Source organism: Dendrobium catenatum, unplaced genomic scaffold, assembly GCF_001605985.2.
Source record: "Dendrobium catenatum unplaced genomic scaffold, ASM160598v2 fragScaff_scaffold_325, whole genome shotgun sequence".
NCBI lineage: Eukaryota > Viridiplantae > Streptophyta > Magnoliopsida > Asparagales > Orchidaceae > Dendrobium > Dendrobium catenatum.
The window spans coordinates 664,989-682,979 of NW_021318787.1; the positions used below are offsets into that span (position 1 = coordinate 664,989).

General features: G+C 33.4%; 1 protein-coding gene across 2 annotated transcripts; it reads right to left on the reverse strand.

Annotated features, from left to right (window-relative positions):
* Positions 1–11,046: 11,046 nt before the first annotated feature.
* LOC110100894 (long chain base biosynthesis protein 1b) lies at positions 11,047–17,991 on the reverse strand. Of its 2 annotated transcripts, none has more exons than XM_020828611.2 (14): positions 17,809–17,991; positions 17,429–17,611; positions 17,062–17,156; positions 16,761–16,852; positions 16,149–16,242; positions 15,941–16,013; positions 15,680–15,812; positions 15,153–15,327; positions 13,771–13,911; positions 13,600–13,695; positions 13,104–13,245; positions 11,796–11,923; positions 11,424–11,620; positions 11,047–11,301 (listed from the first exon to the last, which is right to left on the reverse strand). In XM_020828611.2, the coding sequence occupies exons 2-13, from the start codon at positions 17,532–17,534 to the stop codon at positions 11,453–11,455; spliced, it is 1,443 nt and encodes a 480-aa protein (XP_020684270.1). In that variant the 5' UTR covers positions 17,535–17,611; positions 17,809–17,991; the 3' UTR covers positions 11,047–11,301; positions 11,424–11,452. The 2 variants fall into 2 exon arrangements, with proteins under 2 accessions (XP_020684270.1, XP_020684269.1); XM_020828610.2 differs by having other exon boundaries at positions 17,429–17,615.

Consider the following 17,991-nt stretch of genomic DNA (forward strand, 5'->3'; position numbering starts at 1 on the left):
CATATTGACCCTCCTTCTTTAAATAATCATCGCTTCATTTTAGCAGCGACTATTTATTTTTCAAAATGGGTAGAAGCAGTTCCCTTACGAAATGTAACAACACACCATATTATGAAATTCTTTCGTGACAATATCGTATATCGATTCGGCATGCCCCGTAGAATCATATCCGATAATGGGTCTGCTTTCAAGTCTATAAAAATTAATAATTTTGCTAGGTGTCATAACATTTATTAGAGATACTCAACGATCTATTACCACCGAGCTAATGGATTGGCTGAGGCCTTCAATAAAACTCTAGTGCAAATCATCAAAAAGACCCTTGATAATAATAAATGTCACTAGGATGAGAGGTTAGTGGAAGCCTTGTAGGCCTACCGGACCACTTATAGGACCCCGACCCAATCTACACCATTTGTACTAGTATATGGGTCCGAAGTCGTACACCCTCTGGAAGTTCAAATCCCTTCACTCAGAATTTCAATCCATAACCAAATAACAAAAGAACAAAATGCTCAACTTCGGTTATAAGAGATTGAAGGTCTTGAAGAACACTGTCTCCAAGATCAACAAAACTTAGAGTTGTATAAAGCTTGAATGGTTTAAGCTCATGATAAATTAGTGCGACCTAAAACCTTCCAAGTAGAAGACTTAGACTTGGTTCTTCGAAGGCCTATCTTTGCTTACCGAAAGATCGGTGGAAAGTTTGAACCAACCTTGGAATAACCTTTTATTGTAGAAACAGTCTACGAAGGAGGCTCATATCAGCTAGTGAATTGTAAAGAAAATCACTCAATGTTACCTGTTAATGGGCGATTCCTTAAGAAATACTATGCTTGATGTAGCTTGATCTTTCAATCAATAAAATGTTTAAATTTTGAATCAAGTTAACTCAATTTCCTTTAAAGTTTTAAATTCCAAGGTCTTGTTTTCTCTTCCTTAAGGTTAGATGTGAGTCATCATACTTTCTTTCCTTAGGATTAGATTCACTAGTGATGGAGCATGCCCTCTGTGGCACCATCCTAGTTTAAATTTTCAAACCCAATCATCTGTGAGAAGCAATACTTCCTTCTCACAAGATCATCCAGTTTCCTCTTCCTTAAGGAAAGATGTGAGTCATCATTCTTTCTCTCCTTAGGATTAGATCCCAGTGTTAAGCTTTCCCTTCGTGGCATCATCCTAGTTTCCCTCCAGTTTCGATTCTCTATGTGGAGCAAGCTTCCTCCCCACATGATCATCCCAGGTAACCTGTCTATTAGGAGTAAGTCTTTTATCAGCATCATATAGACCTAAGGTTGGGTGATACCCTTCCTTAAACCCAAGGTTAGGTAATCCCTACCTTGGTTTTTTAGTTAATATGTCTATTAGGAGTAAGTCTTCTATCAGCATTCTATAAACCTAAGGTTGGGTGATGCCCTTCCTTAGACCCAAGGTTAGGTGACCCCTACTTTGGTTTCTCAATTAATCTATCTATTAGGAGTAAGTCTTCTATCAGCATCCTATAGACCTAAGGTTGGGTCATTCCCTTCCTTAAACCCAAGGTTTGGTGATCCCTACCTTGGTTTTCTAGTTAATTTGTCTATTATGAGTAAGTCTTCTATCAGCATCCTATAGACCTAAGGTTGGGTGATGTCCTTCCTTAGACCCAACGTTAGGTGATCCCTACCTTGGTTTCCCAGTTAATCTATCTATTATGAGTAAGTATTCTATTAGAATCCTATAGACCTAAGATTGGCTGATGCCCTTCCTTAGACCTAAGGTTCGGTAACCCCTACCTTAGTTTCCCAATTAATCTGTCTTTTAGGAGTAATCCTTCTATCAGCATCATGTAGACCTAAGGTTGGGTGATGCCCTTCCTTAGACTTCCAAAATCCTATTCAAACTTATCATTCGGTCAACGCCAATATGTGCAGCAGAAGTTCCTTCAACTATACATATTGGGTGTCCATTTGTTGACCTCATTTTTATATGAGGTCACTTTAACCCCTTCCTGGATCCTAGACCCTAGGATCCTTCTAGATTCTAGACCCTAGAATTCCTCTTACAACCAATCCATACTTCAAATCAATCTTGACCTTAAGCCAATCCAGACTTCAAATCAATCTTGACCTTAAGCCAATCCAAACCTTAGTTCAATTCACACCTCAATCAAAACCTAAACTCTAATTCAAATATTAATTCTGCTTCTAATTCAACTTCAATCATATACTATCACTTATGATCATCATAATGATCATAAATGATATGGATAATTCAAATTCAATCATCCAAACTCAAAACCCTGTTCAAATCCATAATTTCAAACCAAAATTCAAGGATAAAAGGCTAAGTCCTGAAAACCTTTTTCATTGAATTTTCAAACACTTCAAAATCCAGTCAAATGACATCTGATTCAGAGTCTATGAATTGCACATTGATAGAACATGTCTCTAGAGGCAACCCTCCAAATATGAGCCCATTCTGAGGTCTATAATCCCATTAATTGAATTAAAATCTAAAGGCTATAAAACCTTCAAATATTTACAGCCTATGCCACTGGAGTTGCCACCCAGTGGATTTTGATCTTGAAATTTTATCCAAGGCCTCCAATCACTTCCAAACCCTTAATCCTGACTCATTGAACATTAAATTGTATTTTGGTGGATCCATTTCGACACCCGGTTGACCCAGGGGTCAAAATGACCAAAATACCCCTTAGGGGTTTGAATACTCATTCCAAACCAAATGACCTCCAAATTTCTTGGAACCACCTTCAACAATTTTCAAATATCAAATTAAACATGTCGGACCCAAACCTAAATCCTGGGTCAACCTAGTGGACCAGGTCAACTAGGTTGATCAAACATGCACTTTAAGGTTCAAACAATCATTTTGACCAAATTGACTTTTCCAGACATTATGACCACCTCCATTGGTCTCTAAATGTCATTTCAAACTTTTTGAACCCAAGCCTAGACCTTGGATCAATCTGGTTGACTAAGTCAACCTAGGTTGACTAAGTCAACCTAGGTTGACCTAATATTCCCTTGAGGGCTTAAATGGGTCATTCCAACACATTTAACCATTTCAAACTATTTAAGCTCTTAAACCCACTCCAATTCATGATTCAAATATATTCAAACTTGTGAGGGCTTAAATCTTATATGATTTTACTTGGTCAAACCATAAAGTTTGGTCAAAACTTCTATGGATTGGTCCTACCACCACATACACCATATCAAACCTATCTTAAGCTTTAACCCAATCACATATCATGGCTCAAGTACATTTAAGCTCAATATGAGCTAAGTCATAGTCTTGATTAGTTGGATCAAGTTAACTTATATTGACTTGGTCAAGCCTCCTTCATACATGTGTATATATTCAAACCCATTGTAATTAAACCTTTCAAACCTCAAAGACCATTCAATCCTATTCAAATGCATACTTCAAACATCCCTAAACCTATTATGAGTTGTATAATGGATTTTAATCAAGCCATGGTTGTTTGACCAAGTCAACTCTTTATCATTTGGTCAAACTTTCCTTGGATGCATATATATGCATTCAACCCTTAAGCTTTTAGCTTCAAGCTCCTTCCAACCAGCTCAAATCTACTTCCTCCATGCCACCTCATTAGTCAAAGGCATAGTTGACTGGTCAAAGGAGTCATCAAAGTCAAATTATATGCTTAGGTGGCTTTGCCACCTTGGCAAGCAAAAGCCACCTAATAATCCATGCTCTCATGCATTTTGGTGGCTGGGAGAGATACTTGGCAGTACCCTCTCCTCTTTCTCTTGATTAGAATATCAATCATTAGGAAGAGTGGAATAGCCTCACTCTTCACTCAAATCCTTGGAATCTTCTCCAACCATCCAAAATGATCAATTCCAACTGTATTTATCCTCTCCCATCCATCCCTCAGCTCCTCCATCTATATATAAAGACCCCACAGCCATTGAAATAGTTGTTGATAGTCTTAAAAGCTCAAATTGAGAAGAGACAGAGAGAAAGAGAGAGAAAGGATAATTTCGATATCAGCTCTTAAACTAGCCACCAAAAGCTCCTAAAATCTTGAGAGAAGTTAAAGAGGATCTCAACAGCTTTCCAACAAGCCCAAGATTATTCAAATCCACCAAAAGGATTGTAAGATATCTCAACTTGTTTCTAAAAATAGAATTTAAAACTGTAGCATATCTATAATACATGAAGCCTCCAAACTTCAAGTGTTAGAAGATTATATTGCCCTCTAGCTACGTTTCAAATTTTGTTAAATTTTGTTAAGTATTTTGGAAGATATGGCCATTTGAAGGTTTAGTTCATTTTTGAACTAAAATCATCCAATCAATCACAGCCGTCCGATCCTCTCTTCATCAAGATCGGACAGCGCGGGATCAAGTGGACCGTGCACTATTTCCAAACAGTTTCGAATGCGCGCAACTCTGGACCACAGGAGCCTTGTGGCGCGATCACGATCGTCATTTCATTTTGCGGCCGGATCAGCGGTCCTGATGAACCACTGACATGGTTAAATGGCGGGACCAGCCACGCCACATGTCATGTCGTCATTTGCTGCCACTATTTCAATGCCAATCATTGGCCGACAACTGATTTGACTCAGATTAAGTTTAAATAATTCAAAAAAAAATATTTAAATCTTCCTAAATTCATAGAAATTTTGGATTTTCCACCAAATTGGATATTATTAGGCTCATTGGAAAGATAATTGAATATAGTATTCATTAAATTTAGTTTTACTTTATTTTTAGCTCCATATTAGGATAAAATTGAGTTTGTTTGAATTTGGTTTTTTTTCTTGCAATCCAGAGATCAAATTGATCCCAAATTTTAGTGGAATATTCTTGAGCATCTTAGTCATATTTTGTGATTTTTCTAGGGTCAGATGCTTTGTAATTTTCTGTGATGTGAATTTTCAAGTTAATGAGTCCATTTGGGACACAAAAGTTTGAAAATTCATAAATCCCCAGATTTTTAATATTTTACTATGAACTTTCTGTGGTGTGATTGCATATGAACCAGGGTTTGTCACATCAAATTTAAAGCCCAGTTGAATAATAGAAACACCTAAGAAAAATAATTAAGGAAATGTCTAAAAAATTTAGAAAAATTCCAGGGAAATGTACACATAGCAAATAGGGGTGAAACTTAAACAAAGTAAATCTAGTGATATTTTGAATCATAAGTTTAAATTTTACTGAATTTGGAGATCATTAGGTTAGAAAATTAGCCTTATCAAATTTCAGCCCTTTTAAGAACTCAGAAATTTCAAATAAAATACAATAAATCTAATTATAATTCAAAAATTGCATATAATACCTCTATCTGACCATAATTTATTTTTTAATCATGGAAAATTAAAATTCATTAAATTTGACATCAAACACAACCTTAGTTTAATTTTAAGTGAAAATCAATGTTTAATTAAATTAATTAATTAAAAATAATGAAAAAATCCCAAAAATTTCTTAAACACTTGTTGATCTCTCCTTAGATCATTTATGGTCTTTGGAGTTGATTTCAAGGAGTTTAGGACTTGTTTAGGTTCAAATCATTAAAAGGGCCATTACTTAAAATAATTAAAAAATTCAATAAATACTCGAACTTCCAAAATTCATAACAAATTGTAAAAATTTCAAATTAGTCAAATGCAAAGGCTACTGACTCCAATTAAGGTCTAGTATTTTCTAAAAATGTCAAACTTCCAAAATCTGGTCAAATTAAAAAAGTCAACAATTCAGTCAACCGTAGTTCAAATCTAGGGTTAAACTTTGGAAATTCATAACTTTTCATATAAAACTCCGAATTGAGTGTGCTAATAGTCTAACAACTCATAATAAGGTATAATATTTATTTAAAATATAAAACCATTAATATTAACTTTAATTTTAAATATCAACTTTTTACCCCTTAATCAACACATTAAGATAATTCAAAATTTTGATAATTCTTTAAATTCCATAATTTTTAATTTTCAACCAATATCCTAAAATGAGTAATTAACTAAAATATTTAATATTAATCAAATTTTTAATTTTAACCAACTAAACCAACTTAATCTACCATGATTGCTACTAGTAATCACGCCTACGAGGATATTAGCTTAGCCCCAAGGAAGGTGAAATAAACTTCATGGCCTCGGTGTGAAACAAAGGTAGTAATCATTTAACCTTTAAAATATATTTAAATAAATTCTTAATATATAAATATTTGAACTCTAACCTAAAGCTCCCCTTAAGCCTTAACAAATTCAAAACTTTAGATAACTCTAACTAACTACCCAGCTTAGGATCTACCCCAGCTACAAGACCTTTTACACACACTTAGATGGTTTGCTAGGACAACTAACCCTCTATCAAGTCTAGGCCGGTGTTTACTTTTCTATTGTGTGCCAGGTTTTTCTAGCTTTCATTGCATGTTGGTTGTTAGAATTAGATGATTGTTGTGATTATTTATTTAATTCATGTACTCTATGATATGATTATAAATGTGGTTGATTTGATTATTTAAATTCAATATATAACTACTTGGAATGATTCAATATTAAATGCTTAAAATAACCCTGCAGGAGAGTCTAGAATTTTTTATTTTATATGAAATGTCATTTGTATAAAATGTTAAGTGTTATAAAACTGCACATTTAGAGTCGGGATACATAGATCCAAATGTTGGATTCCAAAGAGAAAAGGATACCCCTTAGGGGAATACCCCTTTTCTATTTATAAGTCCAAATTTGGATCACCTTTCTTACACCCAAAGTGGAAAGGGTGGCATTCTCCTTAAAGGGAAGAGCCCTCTTTTCCATTTGAGTGGCCTACTACGAAGGATCCAAGGAGCCTGGAGAGAAAAAAGAGCTTGAAGGAGAGAAGATTGAAGAATTGAAGACAAAGAGTATCCCACTCAAAGTCACTTGCGTATTTATTAGGACTAGAATCTGGGTTGTTGTCAGTGATGTCCGACCACTTTACTTTCTGCAGACCCTGGGTTGTAATAAGCAAGGCAGTTTGCCTATGGATATTTAATAATTAATTCATTTATATTTATTGTGTTAATGTAATTTCCTATAGGATTTCTTATTTTTCTTAGTTTTTTTGCGATCTTGCATGTCGATTTTTTTTTGTGCCTGGATACGTGAGGCTCATGAGGGTGTGCACAATTTTTCTACTCATAATTAAATATTCAAAATTTTAGGTGTTAAGCAACATAGAAAGATAACAAATCTAGGGAATTAGCCGGGGATCGCCCCCAGTGTTGCATGCATATTTTTACATCTCTTATCTTCTTATTTTAGACACTTCCCCACCTACGAGTAGAGTCCGGATAATCTGACCTATGAGGATGAGATGTCAAACCTAGGGAAGCTCAGTCTTCTAAAAAATTATTTTTAAGCATTTTTAAATTTCAAGCATACATGATTTAGAGTTATCGACTAGCATGCATTGCATTAGAAACATATTTAAATGAGTTTAAAATTTAATTATATTTGTCTTTAGCATTTTCACCCAACATAAGTTCTAGAGAGCTGGGGCCAATTAAGGATAATCATTAGATGTCGGCCCCAGCTCTCTAGAACTTTAATAAAAAATATCCTTACCACACTATCATAAAATGACCATATTCATCTATTTAAAATCGACTAGTTGTTTAGCTGGCTCCCCAATCCAGGCCTGGATAAGTCCAGCTTTGCATTGCACTAGCTATGTTCGGGTCACTGATTTTTAGTACCCACTTTAGACTTAGGTTTTGAGGATGGATCGGGCTATAAGACCTCAACTTCTGGGAATTGAATCCTAACTTTCTAATAAAATTAATCATTCAAACTAAACATCTACTTCAATCAAATTCAATCCCAACACTTAGGATAGAATTGGGCACTTCTAAATTGCTTCAGAATTCCAAGTGCCATCTACCCTTCCTTCTTTGAATCCAAAAATAAGTGTTCAATTTTGAACCTTTCCCAATTAAAATTTCCAACCTTACCTCCTTTGATGTCGAACTTTAAAATATTAAATAAATTTTTACTGTTATTTTAATTGAGAGTATTCGTAGGAAACTCTGATTTCCTACGATGTAATTAACTATGAGAGCATGCGCTCGTAGGAGATTTAAAAACTCATTCCAAATTTTTAAAATCAAGTTTTTTAAAACCTTTAATTAATTATCTTTGAAAAAATTCAAAATTCAACGATCATTATCGTCATTTTCAAACTATCAATAGTGATTGATAAATTCTTTCCTCGGAGAGACATATTAATTACTATCATAACATTGATTATGAAATTAATGACCTTTTATTTAGATTAATGTAATCAAACACACAATTAAATTTCATTTTGACCCTCCAGGGTCATATGTGATTCGCTCTTATGTTTAACTACGATAATCAGGATGAATTCAAAGTTTTATAATTTGAACATATTATGAAATGATATTAGTGCTTCCCAAGGAGATATATTATTCATAATAAAGAGTTCGATTTAAAAACTAAAATCTCATAATTTGATCTTTTCCAAAAGAAAATTAATATTTTTCAAAAATAAACTTTTCAATCAAACAATATACAGTCAGCTATATTTAAAACAGCAAAACATCCATTTGCATTGCAATCAAATATTTTAAAATGCCCTCTTACACACATTGCAACATGCATGAAATTCATTTAAACGTATTATCCAGCATAGAGATATGCATTTACTTGTAATGAATGTATTGCATTTTCATGATAACATGTCACATATGCACGTGTCATAACCTATAAAATATGTTATACGTGCATGTCACCCAACATTGCAAGTATAATTTAAAATGACCTCTTGCATGAATTGGTAGGATGTAGAGGACTTCATTTAAGCAGGTCTTTTGACATTTCATTACACTCCAAAATGACCTCTTACATGTATTTGTAATATACATAGGGTTTCAGTCCAGTATATCATTTGACACTACAATTGCATTTCAAAAGTTGTATTACACACACACACACATGAGGTCTAAGAATGTCGTTTTGTTTAAGAAATGAATTTAGTTTTGAACCTGGTCCTCTGCCACAAAATAGGAAGAGTTGAAAAGGTTCAATCAACAAAAATGATATAATCAATGAAATTCTCTATGATGGCTATGTTGATAGAGAATCTCAACTGGAGGGAATCGTAACCATTTTAAAATATATCTCAAATGCCCATAAAAATCCAAGAATGCCAAAAGTTAAAAATATTTAAAATTAAAATAAATTATCAAACACTTAAAACACAAATACCCATCCATCATCTGCAACAGTTGTCAAGGTGGATAAATCCAAAAACTACTTCAACTCATAAAGAGCTTTTGTCTAGTCAAGATTATAACTATGATTCATCTACAATCTATCTTGTACCCGTAAGGATGAGGCATGTGTCCTCTAATTAGTGGTTTTGCCTCTAAATGGAACCACAACATGGGTTTCTCCAATAAATGGTACCCAAGGAAAATGATTAGGACTGGGGCCATCTGAGCCAAGTGGTTTGCAGTCAAATGACACCACTAAATTACGATCACGACCAGAGCCCATGTGCTCCCCAATTGCACTAAATCCTTGAGATATGAATCAATAGGATATGCTTAATAGGGCACAAAGCCATATGTTAGCTAAGGTGAATTCAAATTTGTCCCCTTAGATAAATATTCACCCCAAGTTTATAATATACACTTGGACGAAGCAACCCATAATTAACGATAAGGATTCTTCTATAAGGTTGGGTCGACTACCTCCTCTAACTAAGTAGACTAGGGATCATGATGGCCTGAGACAATGGAACTATGAGATCTTGATTGGGCTCATCATCATTCCCTCACCATCCACTTTAAGTACAAGGTGGTGAAATTTCTAATTTTAAATATCAAATTTTCAAAAACCATATTCATGCTGCTACTATACGTCATATACCACATATTTGTTTGACGACTAGCCTTAATCGAAAGTTCTCTCATATTATCAAGAGGGGTAATTAACTATAGGGGCTTACACCTATAGAAAACTAGAATTTAGATCATAAAATCCTTGCAAAATGAGGGAGAAATCTCTAAGTAGTTTCTTGTTTTAAACCCAATATGCCTTCTGAAAAATTACCCTGGAGCCTAGTTCGTTAAAACAATCATGAAAGCTAGGAAGGCCAAGGCATGAATTTTTGAAGCCCATAGAGAAATTGTGATTTAGTTAACAAGCAAATTAAAATTTTGTAATAATAAATTCATGTTAGTTGTGAGATAATCTATGTTGTGTAGGCTGTATTTTTATAACACTAACTTTTTCAATGTCTTGTGCATCAGTTATTGATTTATTGATCATATCTCATGGAGCCTTTGAGTTGATTTAAACTTCATTTAGGATGACTTTCTTGCTGCTTCTTAAAACTTCTTAGTAAAAAACTAAAATTTTTATATTAAAAAATTATTTTAAGATGCATTAAGAAAATCATCTCAAGCAAAGGCTTAGATGTAATGTTATTTACTTGGATCTTAATTAATTTAAGCTTTTGCATTTTGAGTGTCACTTTTATTTATTAGAGTATTTATCTATCTTTGTTTTGGACATTCTCCTTAATATTTGTTATAGATTTTAGATATTTTATAGGTTTTCAATAGTATTTTTCACAATCAATTATTGTTACATACATTTTTATAGTTTTCATCTAATGTTTATAATTGACTAATCATCTGACATATAGTTTTGCCATTTTAATTGTGTCATAAATCACTTAAATTTTAATATTATCCATAATGATGGTAAGATTTATTTTAATCCATATTGTCTCAGTTTAATATGATAGATCTTCTCGATTCAGGTTGAAACTAGCTTTCAAATTCAGCTCTATCAATGCACGAATTTCTGCAAATGATTCGAACCTCCATCATAAGAACTCTAATCTAGAAGATACTATGTATAGATACTAAATTATAACATTGTGATACAATCATGATGATTGATGCCGCACATATCTTGATGCATGACTCTAAGCTCAATGCAGATTCAAATGATAAACAGCCAGCATTATTTTAAATTTCACCAACAAATACTAATTGAGTTTTGTTAGGAGAATAGAAAGTAAGAAAATTAACAGTTGATTCTACTTATAGTGTACACCTGAAACAGAGATACAACATTTCTACAATACAAATCACTAACAAGTTTGCAGCATATCCCAGCTAATGGAAAAGTTTGAACACAAGAGCTTGCATGGAAGAAATAATGCCTATTTTCAAACTAAAGCCAAAAAAGAAATACATGATTATTAATGTTTGTAGCGTGGATCAAACAGCTAAGATCGACTAAGGCTTTGTTTGAGGCGGCTTTCTTCTTGCTTCTTAAAGTAATTTTTTAGTTCAAAAATTAAAAATTTTGTACTAAAAAGTTGCTTCATAAAACAGTAAGAAATTCACCCAAACAAAGCTTAAAAATGGAAGAAACTTCAAATGCTTTCTACTCTAGCTCCAATGCTGCTACTCTCTTAAGGGAATCAACAGCTTTCAAAATATCAGATTCAGAATGGCCTGCTGAAACAAATATGCGGATTCCGACTGGAAGTCGACATTTGTCAAGAGTGGACCTCTTTGATGTCACCAGGAAAACTGAATCTTCATGGAGTGCCTGCATAAATTCAAGAAGTTTTCAGAGATTGTGAGGGAATTTTCAGAGTTTAAAATCAAATTTGATTTCTAACCACACCCAATCCAATCAAATGAAGGAATGCAACATATTACTCACTGACATCATTTCTAACTTGAAGCAACCAAATGAGTCGAAAGAGTAATTTTGTACTCACCCTGCTAACTATTTTCTCAAGAACTTGCAAATCCTTGTCTTGGGATCCTCTAGATTTCTTCAGTTTAAGAAAGACTATGGGTGACTGAGGACTGCTTGAAACTTCAAGTCCTGCTACATCAGATAAACCTGCATTTGATTCAAGGTGGCAATTAGAATAATATAAAGCCTGAAATGATAGTACGTTAATACTCAAGATATTAATATTATAATAAAAACAGTAGCTAATTTGGCTTCACTGAGAGGTATAGATGCTGAAGAATTGAAATGAATACAAGAAATACTAATAAAGCATATCAGGATGCTCTTTTGATCCAAGTGAAAAATTCAAAGACAGTTTAAACGAAAGAATTATACACTAAACAAAGTTTTCCGTTCTAAACTTCGAATTCTATGACGACGCAAAATTTATCTGGCAGTTGAGTAAAACAAAGAATTGAAAACCTACTAGCTATTGATATAGGATGTTCAGCTTCAAAACTTTCTAACTCCAATCTTCGCAAATACTAAGTCGCATTTGTAAGAAAAATGCCAAAGAATCCATTCTAAAAATTTAAAGGCATTAATCTTCTTTTCTTTTCTTTTTCACTAAGAAAATATATGTACATAGCGCCAGACAATGAAACTGCTTGATTGTCTTAGCAAGTTCGAACATTATAAGATTATAACGGAAGCAATCTCTATTAAAACCCAATGCATTAACAAACTATAGTTTTATTACAAGTTTTATTACAAGCATTGAGTGGATCTATATCATGTGAAAATATTATTTAAAAGAAGAATTGCATACCTGATGATAGTGACATGTGAACAAAGTATAAGAGGCTGACAAATCTAATATATACCATCACTTATTATCTGAATCACAATGTAAACCAAGTGGGACAAGAAAATGCATGAGTATTTTCTTTATCTTTTAATTAGTCAACAACAACAAGCCTTTATCCATTTTTCTCCATTATATTCTATTAAGAGTCAAATTCTCATTTAAATATAATATAATAAAATAAAAACTAAAATAGCATTAGTATAATTAATGCTTTTTTTTTAGTATAATTAATGCTAAGATGTTGGAAATTTAGATGATTCCTTGAACAGTTTAGTATAGATGCCAGATGTTTCTATTTTACAATCCAAAAGGAATCTTGGATTTTTTACGCTATTTTCTTAGTAAAGACAAAGGAATTTTTTTAAAAATATCGAATGATCCTATATCGAATGATCCTATCATACAATGTTGTGAATAATACACGTGAAAAATATAAACTGACAAACACATGAGAGAATATTGATATATATTGAAACATACCTTTTCGTAGCAAAGCAATATTATTCTTCAGCGTTGCAAGAATAGATGGGTTTTCTTCCAAGTAATCAACTGCAGAAATCGCAGCAGTTGCGAGGTAGGGAGGCAACGATGCTGAGAAGACATATCCTGAGCTGCTGAGACGCTACACGAGAATAGTCCACTCAATCATCAGAAAACAAATACAATAAAGGGAAATTTACATACATAAGACTTTATAATATCCTATTTACATATCTAACACTCAAAACTTTAATATTACATACATACCACCTTATATTATTTTAATATCAAATATATCACTTATATATTTCTTTCCTATCACTCATAAATTTTATTTCTACCACTCATATTTAATATGAAAATGAACTATGAGTGGTATGCATGTAATATTAAAGTTTCGGGTGTTAAATATGTAAAAAGAGTAGTATAAGGTGAATGATTACATATTATCACTAAGTTCAAGTAATTAGCCTAAAATCAGTAGCTCAATTCTTACTTGGTGATCAACAACTCTGACACTCCCGGTGCAAAATCCTCCATCAGTCGCTAGTGAATTTCCCATTCCAGCAGTTATGATATCAATTTTCTCGATCTGCATCAGATCTCTTTTCATGAACATATGGAAATGGATTAAATGCGGTAAGAATAAGTAGAAATGTATGCCTACCGGGACCCCATAATATTCGGCTAGACCACGGCCAGAATTCCCTAGAACACCAAATGAGTGGTTTTCATCTAAGATAACACGGAAACGGTATTTCTCTTTCAGTCTTATGATTTCATCCAATGGAGCTACTTGGCCAGAATTCTGCAATTATTTGAAAATAAAATTTCAATTAAAATCCATTAAAAAACTTTATTATCAGAAAAAGAATATTAAGTTTATTTATTTGGAGCACAAGTCAGCTCAGATAATTGCAAACAGCCTAAAATACAAAGAGCAGAATTAGTTTAACGTTTCAAAAGATAAATAAATGCATGGTTATATTGCACCTATAAATTAATTAAGGCTCTGTTTGAGATGGCTTTCGTACTACTTCTTAAAACAACTTTTAGGATAAAATTTAAAATTTTTGTACTAGAAAACTGCTTTAAGAAGCTGTAAAAAGTCATCTCAAACGAAGCCTAAATCAACAACTTCGCTAATTTCAACGGTAAAAAAATTGAGGTATTAGATGTCGGTGAGGCAAGTAAGTCCAACAATGCATAAAAAAATAGCATTCCAAATCATTTCTCAACTCAAGCAGCTGATTCATTCTAATAGACAGAAAACGTAGACAAATGTACAAAGAAAGTATGGGATATACATGCTGGAGACCTTATTTTCCGCTACGATGATAGTTAATAGAAAGGAAACCAAAATGTCAAGATGATGCAAGTTCCTTGACAGAAAGGAAACCAAAATGGAAAAGAAAAGAAAGATACTTTCATTTCACCTACATGAAATGGACCGTACATCAATAGCGAAGTATTTGGTAACAAGTCATAGCAACAAATGTATTGGTGCATACAGTGATGGTCTGAAATATGTCAACAATGGTGTAAAGGCACGCTGCAATATAAGCCAGAAATGATAACATGATAAAGTTCTTGTTCTCCATAATATACTCTAATGTTGATTTCAATATCACAGTAAAGTTAAACATCCATTATTTCATAGCCTGCTCTATAAAAAGTTGATAGCCTTCTTATTTTTTTGAGAATCAGAATACAACATCCTCTAACACTGAAAACAAATAATCAGACTTTGTTTGGATAACAAATGTCTAACATTTCTGTTATGTTTTTTAGATTCTAGATGATAAGGTTCATTATGAAAATGAATCAAGAGTTCATCTTTTTTGAGAACTTTCAACAGTATAGATCATTGTAAGCAGCAATTTCATGTTTTGTAATTTATTTTCTATCTATACCTAGCCTAAGTCATGCTTCAATGTAGTAACACTAAATAAACTAAGAGAAGAAATTTGTGGCCTTAGCTTAAAAAAAAAAAAAAGAAAAAGGGATCCAAGTACATCAATTTGATAATAAATGGAATGCCTAACATACCTGGTATACAGCTTCTACTACAATATAGCGCCGTAACTTTTCAGCACGCTTATTTCCACGAGTTAGTTTCTCTAAAGTGCTTTCTAGTGATGCCATATCATTATGTTTAAAATAAACTACAGTGCTTCTTGATAGATAGAGTCCATTTTGGACTCCCCAATGGACACCCTCATCACTGCAATGAACAAGAAAATGACAGAGCTTAATATAGGCTGCAAAAGCAGATCAAAAGTATTATAATCAAATAATTCGAAGTTTATGTTAAGAAATAACAAAATTATCCTCTACATGGGACAGAAAAGAAATCTACACATATGGGTGTAATAACTCTTTTTGAAACATATTGACCACTACGAGAGAAAAAGGCTAAACAAGGGGAGGATCGAGGGAGATGCGGGTTGTGCAAACATAAAGGAAATATTGTTGATTTTGCAAGCATTCATCAGAAAAGTTTAGTTTTCAGCAAAACCATTTAGAAACGTCATAACACAAACACGTAGATTATGTAAAAGGCTAGGTAAACTTACGCCACAATGATGTCTCCCTTCTTACAAAAGGCTGGTATAACACTGAAAATAGTTGATATTCCATAAGAGTAAATAATTGAGTCTGGAGTTCCAAGGAAATTTGCAATTTTTTTCTCACAATCAAGATGGACATCTGTAGAAGAAATAGCTTATTACTAAAGTTTTATGATCTTTACAAAACTTATCTACATTTACATATATGAAAACAGAAATAGTAATAAGTAGTTAATTTGAAATTCTGAAAGAGTGCAAAAAGCTTACCAATTGTCCCATAAAAAGCACGAGGGCCACATGAACCAACACCATATTTCTCCAGTGAGCCAATGCATGAATTCTGAAGAAAACGTGTATTATCATTTCATTCAGATGCATATACTAAGACTGAACAATATACTAAGAATTAACATTAAAAAACAATTATTGTCTAAACAAACTAATGAAAAAAAAGATGTGTAACACTTATTCTTACAATTATTTTTTCATGTCCTATCAATCCAAGATAATTTGCAGATGCAAAGTTCACAACTTCTTTTCCATTCACTATTGTGTGGGGTGCAGCAGCACTGTGTTAACAGAACAAGTCATTAGCATTAGCAGTTGAATAGTTTGTTAATAATCCTAACTACATCGTAATAAATTACAAAGTAGTCTTTGTGAGTAATGACAAGCATGAATTTCCAACGTTGAACTGAAATAGATAAATCATGTATCATAGATTTAACTGTGCAACTATGGCATTCAAAGCAGTAAGATAGAAATGAAATTCTTGGTTTTCAAAAATGCAAGCATGCAAAATATTTTGCATGCTTAATTAACCTCAGGGTTCAGGAAACACACAGAAGTAGGCAAATGCTTGTTTTATGATGAGCTAATAGCAGAAATGATGATTTTAAGACTTGGTATTAATGAAAGAAACTACAGTGCAACATAATTTATTACAATCAACAAAGACGGAATGCTAATTGTAAAGCTTTCAAAGCAGGTGCTACTAGTAACCAATCAAGTTAGGCATAAACTGAACTTAAAAGCAATAACAAAAGGAAGGTATCGCACCTTAAGAGACAGGATTAAAAATTCTTACCTTTCCAAAGTAGGAGTATGAAATTGCTTCTCTTCTGAAATTGGTGGACACAAAGGCTCAGGAACCCACTCTTCACAAAGATCATCTATTTCCTAAATTCACTTAAAAAATCTAATAAGCATTCAATATATCAGAATCATCTTAACAAAACTTTGAGTAGTATGTCAGTAGAAACACAGCAGAGGTCTTAGGGGTCGTTATCCCATTCAATATAATTGTTATAGAAATAGAAGATATTCAAAACCAGGATCGCTTACAAGAGAAGCAAAACTAAGTTCAAATAGTTAAGAGCATAATTCACCTTCTCTGTCAGCGGCTTCTTTGGATGCTTGTAGCTTTTCCGAGAAAGTTGGAATAAGATGACAGCTATCAGAAGCATTTCAACAACCAGGTGACCTTCAACCAAAAAAATAAAACCAATAAGGCATCTTCAATACACAAGAAGCAGAATAAACAAACTATTCCAAAATCACTTTCTAAATTTCAGCTTGGCTTTACGAAACCTAGTTTTACAGCAAATAAAATAATTCAGCCAACATCAGTTTTGGTTTTGACCCTTTGAAACAAACCAAAAGCAAAATTAAGTGAATAAACAGATCCATGACATGGCAGCTTCAAATCGCAAAACCCATGACGTCCAATCAGAATACAAAAATAGGAAAACCTACCATCAATATGTATCCCAAAAACAACTGCCCTCGCAAGAGGAGCATCGAACGCCGCCGAAACCCAATCCAAAGCTGCCGTCGTTACCAGCATCGCACTAGACGCCATCAGATTCTAAACCGAAATGAAAGACCTCGGCTTTCTCAATGTATCAGCTAAATAAGCTCCACCCCTGCCTCTCAGATCTACCTACAACAATTAAAAGTCATTAATCCCTCAAAACCGCGAATCCGGTTAAAGAAATATTGGAACAATAATATTGGAACGAGAATCCACTAGAAGCAGTCAAATTTCATCATAGTTTTTCTTCTATTTCGAAATTTCAAAACCTATTCTGCAGATTAGAGAGTTTCGAAGAGGAAAAGAAATTCGTAAGCCTCACCTTGCCTAGCTCCACAAAGTCGCAGCGATGGAAGCAATGCAAGGAGACAGAGGAGAGTGGGAACTGATTTATACGCCGATTTCAAATCTGAACAAAAGGGTAGATATATCTAAAAAATTTTGGACGAAGAACCGAGTCTCCTTTGGCGAGCGGGACGGATTGAAGGTCAACGGCGGAGAAACA